Below are 10,946 nucleotides of genomic sequence, written 5' to 3'. Positions count from 1 at the left end.
GAAGGAATTGTTCCACAAAGCACCTTTTCTCAAAGTGCAGCATGGGCTGAAAAGTAAGTAAAATTTTAGTGTGTACCTAGACACCAACGCTGACGCTTTGTTTCCCTCTGTTGTTCAATAAGCATCGTGACAGGGCTGCCCTTAGCTTGGCGTTCAGTCAGCTTAGGTGGGTGGACAGATGAAGGCATTACCACTGCAACCCGTCTACTCATTGCTCATAACGAGGTTAGTGTGTTTCTGGGCCAAATGAACATCTCTGTTCCCTCCAAATAAAACTGGTGAAGGAGCCACAACTAAAACATTAACCCCTCCTCTCTGACCAACCTGCTGAATCCAGCCAACATTCTCAGTTTTCTTTCAGGATTTTAACTGTTTCTTCTCTTCATTCTTTTAGTACTGTAATGAGCTTATTTTAAAACGCCCTTCGGCCACAAACCACTAATGAGTCCAAACTCCAAATTATTTAACCTTTTCTTCTTCTTCAAATACTCCGGTGTTTTTTTTAGCTACTGGAATCCCTCTGGACATTAAAATATTTTCAGAAATAATTCCAGAATGTTGTCTCCCCATCAGTTTTCCAGTTTCAATAATCAGCTCCAGTCCTGCAAAAAAAATCTGCAGAATCATGAGATCAACAGTCACAGTATAAAGGATTAAGTCAGGCATAAGTAGACATAGTCTGGTTTACAGATGTTTTGCACCCAACTCTTAAAGGGGGCTTGTTTCAAAACCATCATCTTTTTAATTGTAGTTTCATTACAAATGATGGGCATTATGTCTTGTTGGGATTGCAGATTTTTTATTAATTTGGAAACTGAAGAATTAAGGTTTGAATGAAGAACATATATTGACAGGTTGCTTGGGGGAGAGGGTAGCATGGTGGTAATGTTACTAGACTGGCAGTCAGACACTCTGGGGACATGGGTTCATAATCCCACCATGGCAGTTGGTGGAATTTAAATTCAATCAATAAATCTGGAATAAAGCTAGTCTCAGTCAGGATGACCATGAAACTAGCATTGATTATCATAAAAACCCATCTGGGTTCACCAATGCCCTTTAGGGAAGGAAATCTGCTGTCCTTACGTGGTCTGACCTACATGTGACTCCAGACCCACAGCAATGTGGTTCACTCTTAACTGCCCTCTGAAATGGCCTGGCAAGCCTCTCAAGGGCAATTAGGGATGGGCAACAAATGCTGGCCTTGCCAGCAACACCCACATCCCATGAAAAATAAAGAAAGGATAGAACTTGTATCTATAAAGCACCTTTCACATCCTCAAGTCAATTGATTTCTCTTGTATTGCCTCAAATAATTAGCATAAGAAAGATATTACAGAAAAATTAGCTAAAGACTGCCAGATTAATGCCCACAAAATTAAGTAGAGCACATATTATTGAGCTATTCCATTATTATATTTCCTCTGAGTCAGCCTCAGTCTTAAAAATTTTCACCTTTGTTTTCAAATCCCTCCGTGACTTTGCTCTTCTCTATTTCTGCAACCTACTCCGGCCCTACAACCCTTCCAGATCTCTATGTTCCTCCGATTCTGGCCTTGTGAGCATTCCCACTTTTCATCGTCCACCATTGGTGGTCTCACCTTCAGCTGCCTTGGCCCAAAGCTCCGGAATTTCCTCATTAAACCTCTCCACCTCTCCCTCCTCCTTTAAGGCGGGGATATATAAGGGAATATGGGCTTTTGTTACTTTCCCTGTCATGTCACGTTTTATTGATGAGTAATCGTATTATGCAAATTTGGTTCACAGTTTTTATCATTTCGTTATTGTATTATGCCAACAGTTTTGCCTTCTCCAGCAACAATTGTTCTCCCTCAAATAAGCTCTAAACACAAAGAAATAAATCACTCCACTTCTCCAAGAATGGTCATTATTTCCAATTTATACTACAGCGATGCCTGGGGAACAGAAACAAAGACGTAATTGGTATCCAGATGCTGCTTTGATATGTTTGGGTGATTCATTCTCCATTGTGTCATATTTCCGGTAATTGGTGATTCAATCAATCATAATGCTGAAAAGCAGGAGGCCAACATTATATTATCCCTGTCAGCCGCTTGTTTGAGGTATCAGCCTCGTCTGCTCTTGCATCACAATAATTAATTATAACTTGGCCGTGGAGTTTTGAAACTGTTCCCTCAGCTCCAGTTTTGCGATTGCAGAGAGGTGCACCTCATCCGGCCCATCGGCTATGCGTAAGGTGCGTACCATTGAGTACCTAGAAGACACCAGAACTTGGTGGTAATAAAAACAGAATGCGCTGGAAAAATCTCACCAGGCCTGGCAGCATCTGTGGAGAGAGAAACAGGGTTAACGTTTCCAGTCCAATACGATTCTCCTTCTGCATGGTGGCAGCAGTGTGTGTACCATCTACAAGATGCCCTGCAGCAACTCACCAAGGCTCCTTAGACAGCACCTTCCAAACCCGTGACCTCTACCACCAAGAAGGACAAGGGACAGCAGACACATGGGAACACCACCACCTGCAATTTCCCCTCCAAGCCACACACCATCCCGACTTGGAAATATATCGCCGTTCCTTCACTGTCGCTGGATCAAAATCCTGGAACTCTTTCTCTAACAGCACTGTGGGTGTACCTACACCACATGGACTGCAGTGGTTCAAGAAGGCAGCACACCACCACCTTCTCAAGGGCAATTAGGAACGGGGAATGAATGCTGGCCTAGCCAGCGATACCCACATCCCATGAATGAATAAAAAAAACTGAACTTCTTCAGAACTTGGTGAGTCTAACTCTGACATTATATGGAAATACATGAATGGTTCCCAATATAATTACATCCAAAACTACACAGGACATCAAAGGGGCAGCAGCTGTTTACATAACAAATTAAATCTGACCATATCCATTTGAGGGCCAAGGTTAAAACTAAGGAATTAGCAAGGGACAGGAGGAGGGCATTTTGCCCCTCAAGCTCATTCTGTGCTACGCAATCAGATCATTTCTGACCTGCGACCTAACGCCATATTTGCAGCTTTGCCTTACTGTGTGGGCATAAATGCGTGATGACGCACGGAACTTAACCATTCATTCCACCGAGCTCCCTATCTCCACTCCGCTGCTATGAAGATGTACGTGTGGAGGGCAGGTGGCTGTCTGTAAGGGGGAAGAGGAATCTGATGCGCCTGAATTTTCACAAAGCTCTTGTTATTGTCTGAGAGTTAGTACCGGCAGCCCTGAGGGCAGAATGCCCTACTTGCCCTCTGAGGTGGCAAGCATCACATCCCTAGCAGGAGTAGTAAGAAGGGAAATCAGGAGCTCCCTGCATCTGGATCCCATCCATCGGCTGCCCTTGTCCTTCTAGGTGGTAGCAGTCATGGGTTTGGAAGGTGCTGTTGCAGGAGCCTTGGTGAGTTTCTGCAGTGCATCTTGTAGACGGTACACACTGCCGCCACTGAGTCAAAGGAGAGTCATACTGGATGCAAAATGTTACCTCTGTTTCACTCTCCACACATGCTGCCTGACCTGCTGAGTCGTTGCGTTTATCTTATGAAGGGGATAAAGCAGATCAACATAGAAAATACAATGAATAGTGTCCAAAAGAAATGTGACTATCACTTTCTAGGTCTATGGAATAAGAAGATACAGAGCCAAGGCAGAGTTCAGGTTCATCAACTCCTGTCGCTGAATAATCCAGGTGAGGTGAACTGCATGCCCCTCCCCAACCCCCGACCCCAGAATTGACATTGGCGTGAAGCTGACACACTCCACGCCGAACCACCCCTCCCCCCGCAGTCAGAAAGCACAGCGGGGTGGACTAATGAGGGCCAAGTGGGACTTCCACCCCTCATTGGGGAGGAAGTCCCGCCCTCTTAGAGCTGCCGGCCAATCCGATTTCTGGGACTGCTGGAGAAGAAAGGACCTCAAGGCCTTGGGTCCCCGGAGCAGGTAAGTCTGGGGTCTTGGGTCAGGAGGGTTTGGTTAGGTTAGGGAGAGGGGCAATGGAGTTGGGGGGCGGGGGGTGGGTGGTGTTTAAGGGAGAGAGCAGCCAAAGAAACACAATAATGCAGCTGAAAATAGCTAAAGAGACAGTTCCTCAACGTAGGAAGCTCACAGAGAGGCAATCCCCGTACACTTACCGGGCAGAATGGAATGAGACACAGTATTGTCATGCCAGACAATAGCAGAGACTGTGAGGGCCAAAGTGAAGAGGTGGCGCTGGTGAGGAGGAGCAGCCCCTCAGGAAGCATAGGGTCCAGCAGGCATGGGAGGCAAAATAAGCAGGGATAATGCTGGCGGGTTTAGAATTTCATGGTGTTCAAGAAACAGGAGCTGGAGTAGGCCATTTGGCCCATCGAGCCTGCTCCGTCATTCAACAGAATCACAGCTGATCTTCTATCTCAACTCCACCTTCCTGCGCTATCTCCAAAGCACTTAAATCCTTAGTACCCAATAACACGCTGAACTCTGTTTTGAATATACTCAACAACTGGCCATCCACAGCTCTCTGGGGGATTCAATAGGTGTCTGGCATTGCATAAGAACATGAGGAATAGGAGCAGCTGTGGACCACATGGCCTCTCGAGCCCGCTCCGCCATACGATACAACTATGGCTGATCTTCTGGGTGGAATCTTCCGTGCCCGCTAGCCCTGGCACGTGCTCAGCGGCGCGCGCAGACAATATGGCGAGAAGGTCAAAACTCGGATTCACGATGTGGTGAAACCAGTTTGCGATCGTCAGGTCGATGGCGGGCCACGTTTCCCACCATTGGACGTCAGGAACCTCATTGTAATATATCTGCATATCATTATAAGGCCAGCCTGCCGGACTCATCACCACCTCCCACCACACTGGGTGGTCCGGCCACATTGGCGGACAATCACATAGTTTCACAACTGCACGTAAGTGATGTGCACCTGGTGGGCTGCACCTCACTTGGGACTTCGAGGTTTGTTTACCTATTTTGCTTCGGTCAGCACTCACCGTCATCAGCGCCAGGCGTCGCAGGCAGCACCACATCACTGTTAGGGGCGGCTCACGGGCAGGTCTCCACCCGAAGTGAGCTTTTTACTCTGCACTGTCGGGGAAACACATCTCACTCACAGGCTAACCGGTGGCATGTAAAAAGGAGGAAATGCTGTTGAGCAGGGGAGGCTGATTTCAGGGAAATCACGCGGGAGACAAAACCATTCCGCTCACAAAAAACCTCCGTACGTGTGTGAGAGCGGGGAATGTATTAGAGATAAAAGCAAAAAACTGCGGATGCTGGAAATCCAAAACAAAAACAGAATTACCTGGAAAAACTCAGCAGGTCTGGCAGCATCAATGCTGCCAGACCTGCTGAGTTTTTCCAGGTAAATGTATTAGAGACCTTGTCCTCACATCTGTCCTGCTTGAGGTTTCATTCATCTTTAGCCCTGTACCTGTGGAAGAGGAAAGTGGCGCGCACTTTTGCTGTGCAAATGGAGGAAAACGTTTTTTTTTAAGTAGTCACTATTTTGCCAAACTTATGGCTGGATCTTAAAAAACTTGGTGACTGCAAAATCAGCTTATGCTGTCATGGTACTTTTTTTGCACATATTTCACGATGCCATCCAGGAACTGAACTGCAGCGCTTGACGATCGGAATAATTGCTCCAACATGCTCTGTATACTCACATGTGTGCGAGAGGGAAATCCTCAGAGACGCCACCTCCTCCGTGGACCTGGATGGCACAGTCCACCACTTTACAGGCCATCCGTGGAGCCACGACTTTGATCATGGCGATCTGAGTTGAGAAAAGCAGCAGGATCAGGCCAATCCTTACAGCCCAGGAGGAGGCCATTTGGCCCGTCGTGTCTGTGCCAGCTCTTTGAAAGTGTACATTAATTATGAGCATTGCTCAAAAAAAAATAGACATTTTTTGTCGAAGCTTTTCATCTTGCACTCATCAGGGCAATTCACAAGGAAATGCCCATTGAGTCTACGTTCTCTGGTTCATTTCCCAGGGTAACATCTTGACCAATCAGCGTCAAGCTGCCTGGTTTAAATTTCAAACAATGCTTGGCAGTTAACTGTCAGTCACAATCAACTGGACCATTTTCCATGGCAATGCCTCTACCAAGCCAACCAATCAGCACTCTCTTCTCATACAGTATAAATTTGCTGCTTCCCCTGACGTTAGTGTTTTCTTGCAAATTGTCCTGATGAGTGCAAGACGAAAAGCTTCGACAAAGAACATCTCCATTTTTTCAGCAATACTCAAGTTCTGTACTACCAAACAACTATTTATATTAATCATGTTTAATTGAATGCAGTTGATGGCCAATAACTGGGCTTTCACTTAGCACATGCAAAAAGACATTTACTGAAATTGTGCTCTGATTGAGTTAGGAGGTGTATGCTTTTAAATAAGACAGAATAAAGATTGGCTCCAGTATTATCCTCACAAACTGGCCGTCCAGAATAGTACACCCCCCTGATCTTGTAAATTTTTCCTTTTCAAATATCTATCCAATTCTCTTTTGATTGTTACTATTGAATCTGCTTCCACCTCCCTTTCAGGCAGAGCATCCAGTTCATAACTTGCCGTGTAAAATATTTCTCCTCATCTTGTCTCTGGTTCTTTGGCAGACTACCGTAAATTTGCGCTGTCTGGTTATTGGCCTGCCTGACAGAGGAAACAGTTTTTCCCTCCCTCCCCTTCAAGATTCTGAACACCTTTATGAAACCCTCCCCTTAACCTTCTACTGCTAGAAGGAGAACAGCTCTAGCTTCTCCAGTCTCTCCATATAACTGGAGTCCCTCATTCATGGTACCATTCTGGTAAATCTCCTCTGCATCCTTTGCAAGGCCTTGACATCTTTCCTTGATTGACAAGGGAATTAAAGGGTAATTAGGGGGTAGACAGGAAAGTGGAGTTGAGGCCACAGTCAGACCAGCCATGATCTCATCAAATGGCAGAGGAGACTTGAGGGGTGGAATGGCCTACTCCCGCTCCTAACTCGTATGTATGTATGCTAAGGTTCCCTAAAGGAGGCAGGGGTTAGGGCATTTTTTTACTGTAATTGCCCGTGTGCTAATGATACCCCCTGGTTGAGGGCCTGGCTTAAGGAGGTGGCACAATTCACCAAGGTCTTCCTTGCTGAGGAATTGTTTCCTAGCAAGGTTGGCATGGCACTGTTGGCTGTATAGGTACATTGCTTGGGGTAGTAATGTGGTTTACCATCTGTCACCTCCCTGATTGTCCTTTTCTACCCCTCCAGCATGTTCAGGGAAGTGAGGCTTACATAGAATTACATAGGATATTGTTACGATCCCAGCTGATGTTAATAATCGACAAGTCAGATCCCAGAATGAAACCTGGCTTGGTAGGTCCTATTTGTTTTTTTTTATTTTTATTTATTTATTCATTTTTTAAAATCCTTTTTCCCCAACCAACCACCCACCCCCAACAAGGCCATCTATCACTGTATTATACTTTCACTCTTTTTCTGCTATTAACACATTCTGTTCTTACGTTTATGCCACTATCAGCACCTTCTTTAGTCTTTACCACTGCCATTAACACTCGCTTTGTCTTGTATCCATGACATCTTTGTCAATCCCTCCTTAGCTCTCACCTACCCCTGACCTTCTATCTTGCTCCACCTGCTCCACCTGCTCTTATGCAGTGTAAAATTCATCCCATTTTTACTTGTCTTCAGCTCAGAAGAAGTCATACGGACGCGAAACATTAACTCTGTTTCTTTCTCCACAGATGCTGCCAGACCTGCTGAGTTTTTCCAGCATTTTCTGTTTTATTTTAGGTCCTAACTCTTTTTTGTAAAATTGTGCCAACCAGTTACTGAACGCATTCACAAGAGTCTGCCATTTAACATGAAGAATAAAACATTTATTAAGCAAGAAAACAATGAACTATATTACAACAGACAAAATGGTTGGAAAGATTTCGATACAAATCCCAGAAAATGATTCAAACTCGCACTATTCCTTTTATTCCTGCAATACCCTTACAGATACAAAACCCCCAAAGATTTACCACAACCTCAATACCAAGGCTTGGGCTGGCTCAGTTTCAAAGGGTTTTCTCCTAGCGGACTTCTGAGCATTCACTAGATGCTTTTCTTCTGCTGGTATCGCTCCTTGAGACACCCAAACAAAAAAACACACTCTAAACTCACTATTACTTCAGCTTCAGAGCAAACGCATGAGTTCCCTAAACTCAGTTCCCCCAGCAAACTTGCAGGATTCCTTACTAGGGAGTTCAAGCCTTCTGCCCTCACTCTCTGGTACGCACACACTGATTGACCTGCCCTTTTTGTCTTTCCTTATGTCTCTGTGTGTCCCTGGATCCTTGTTGCTAGACAACAGCACGAGTCTTTCTACTTTATGTTTTGTTTTCTAAATTCACTAAATGGCTAACCCCTTTGTAACCCATCTCTTCACTTCAAAAGTTGTAAAGCCTCATTAAAAATGCATGTATACAAACAGGGCCTCCAGATTTTCCAGCACCCAACTCACAAAAAAAACTCTAAATGAAACTAGAACTTTCACCTTTCTTAACACACAAATACAAAGATAAATTGAACTTAAAGTTATACATTGTTTCTAACAATAGAGAGCACAGAAATAGGCCATTCAGCCCAACCAGTCCTTGTCGACGTTTATGCTCCACTCAAGCCTCCTCCCGTCTTTACTCATCTAAATCTATCATTGTAACCCTCTGTTCCCTTCTCCCTCAAATGCTGTCCAGCTTCCCCTTAAATGCATCTTTACTATTCATTTCAACCACTCCCGGTTCCACATTCTCACCACTCTCTGGGTAAAACTTGCTGATGTGCTTGAATAGAAACCGTGGAATCATACCTTACTATGTATTTTTTTTTTCCATTTCCATACAGCAGCTCCTCAAAATTTATTTTTAATGTTGCGTTCAATGCAATCTTCACTAATTCCACATTTAGCTGAAGGCAAACATGAGAATGTTTGCGCGTTCCCCATTAACCTCTTCTTAAGCAGCAAACAAAGAGCCCGTTAGTGTCTGGTCTGTGCACTAATGTTTACTCCCAGGAGAAATGTAAGGAGCAGGGACCAAATTAGTCATTGTTCCATGAACACTAACCCACTTTAAAGCACAATCGATGTGTACACTGCCCCTCACCCTCGGAGGAGTTTCTCCCCGACTAGAGTGAGGTAGGTCGATCCACTTTACTAGTTGTGGATGGTCACTGGGTGCTTTCTTAACAGCCAATTTCTAATCTCTAAATTGGCAAAGGAAACTGCTGAGCAGAGGCTGGGAGGTTGCTCAGAGGGAGCTGCTGCTCACAGGCAGCCTAGCATCTGGTCGATAGAGGGCCTTTAGTCTGGGTACGACCCACAGAATAGTGAGAGATCCTAACAGGAGTGATGGTCCAAAAGCTGGATCGCTTGCTCGTTGACAGCTTATTCCAGTCTGGCAGATTTGGGGAGAGCCAGGGGAGATGCATTTCATAGACGCAAAGAGTAGGAACAGGTTGGATGTTAGGTGCTTCTTGTCTTCCTAGAGAGCACTGAGCCCCTGGAATGAGTGGCTGGCTGGTGATCAGTGGATGCTGACTCTCTGTACACCTTGAACAGAAGGGTGGACCTGTTTGTAGCTGGTGGAGGGATCGCTTCATATAGAAAGTCAGCAGATTAACAGATAATGTAAACGTAGTCCATGTGATCTCCTAGACAGGATTCAATTGTCTGAGGGAAATTTTCCAGTTTTGATTTTCCCAATGAACTCGTTTTGTTCCTTGCCTCTCCCAGCAGATTACGCGGCTGTTAGGGGCGGGGAGGGTGGCGGGGGGAGGGAAGGGGTGGTGGGCCAGGGAAAGGAAGTGTCTAGTTGTGATGCACCTGTCATTATGAACATGGGAAAGGCTCAATGCACCATCTGGTCTTGCTTTGCCTGTTAACTTCTTATGTTCATAAGATTAGAACAAGAGGATGCAAAGATGACCATGATTCATAACAGCATTTTGCTTATTGCTGAAACGAGAAACACGTTGTCGAAGCTTTTCATCTTGCACTCATTGGGGCAAATGCAAGAATGCCAAATTTCAAACGATCACAACAATTTATGCTACAGGAGAAAAGGGTGCTGATTGGTTAGCAAGCTGACTCTGATTGGCCAAGGTGTTGCTGTGGTGAAAGCAACGGGAAACTATAGGCTCTCCAAGCTCTCAAGTAATTCAAAAAAGGTGCAAGGCTTGAAAATATTCCTCCTACTTGCAGAGAATGGGCATATGAATGTATGCAGCTTCTAGCAAGTAAAAATGAGTCGTTACGAGCTCGATTGGTTGTTAGTGTAGCTATTAGCGCACACGGGATTGTTCAGCAAGTGCTGCCCAATTGCAGAATCACATCTAACAGTAGACATTTTGTTTTGGGTTTTGCAAGCGCAGGCTGGTTTTGTTTTACCTCCTTTCTGGCCGCTGCAGCTCCCAAAGTATCGACTGCTCTGGCTGCTTCAAGTGTAAGAAGTCGGGCTTGCTCGATAGCGATGCGACATTCTGCTATCCAATGAGCAATCACTTCCTGCAGACAGAAGAAGGTGAAAAAGTCATGAGTGACAAACTGTTCATTTATATTCAATCTCCACATACTTAGACCCAGCATAATCAACCCAGCAAAACAAATGAAACCATTTCTTCCACAGATAACTCAACTTCACAACCTAACAACGAAGGGAGTACAACCAGTGCCAGCAGTAGATTGGGGTGGGGGTTAGGGTGCAGTGCCCGGTCACAATGCAGTACGGGCATTTCCTGTGGTGCCAACTTGTAGTTTCAAAATGAGAGGCTATCTGAAGACGTTTAGGGACTGGCATTAAGATGTGGAAGCTCTTGAATGAAATGCCTGGGGCTTTGTATTACCAATAATACGTATGCATTATGCTTGTTTTTAAATCCCTCCATGGCCTCAGCCCTCCCTATGTCTGTAACCTTCAGCCCTACA

The 10,946-nt window shown here is 45.1% G+C and overlaps 1 protein-coding gene across 1 annotated transcript in view; it reads right to left on the bottom strand.

Moving 5' to 3' along the window:
- Nucleotides 1-784: 784 nt before the first annotated feature.
- acad11 (acyl-CoA dehydrogenase family, member 11) overlaps nucleotides 785-10,946 on the bottom strand; it is a 157,314-nt gene continuing 147,152 nt past the window's right edge. The window contains exons 18-20 of the mRNA XM_078539581.1: nucleotides 10,410-10,526; nucleotides 5,642-5,751; nucleotides 785-2,236 (exon numbers count right to left, since the gene is read on the bottom strand). Of these exons, the coding sequence (XP_078395707.1) occupies nucleotides 2,122-2,236; nucleotides 5,642-5,751; nucleotides 10,410-10,526 (342 nt within the window). The 3' untranslated portion in view covers nucleotides 785-2,121. The remainder of the gene's footprint in view (nucleotides 2,237-5,641; nucleotides 5,752-10,409; nucleotides 10,527-10,946) is intronic.

The sequence above is a fragment of the Cetorhinus maximus genome, chromosome 3, assembly GCF_964194155.1.
Source record: "Cetorhinus maximus chromosome 3, sCetMax3.hap1.1, whole genome shotgun sequence".
Lineage (NCBI taxonomy): Eukaryota > Metazoa > Chordata > Chondrichthyes > Lamniformes > Cetorhinidae > Cetorhinus > Cetorhinus maximus.
Note: the sequence above shows the minus strand (reverse complement) of the source record. Positions and strands in the feature narration are given on the sequence as shown.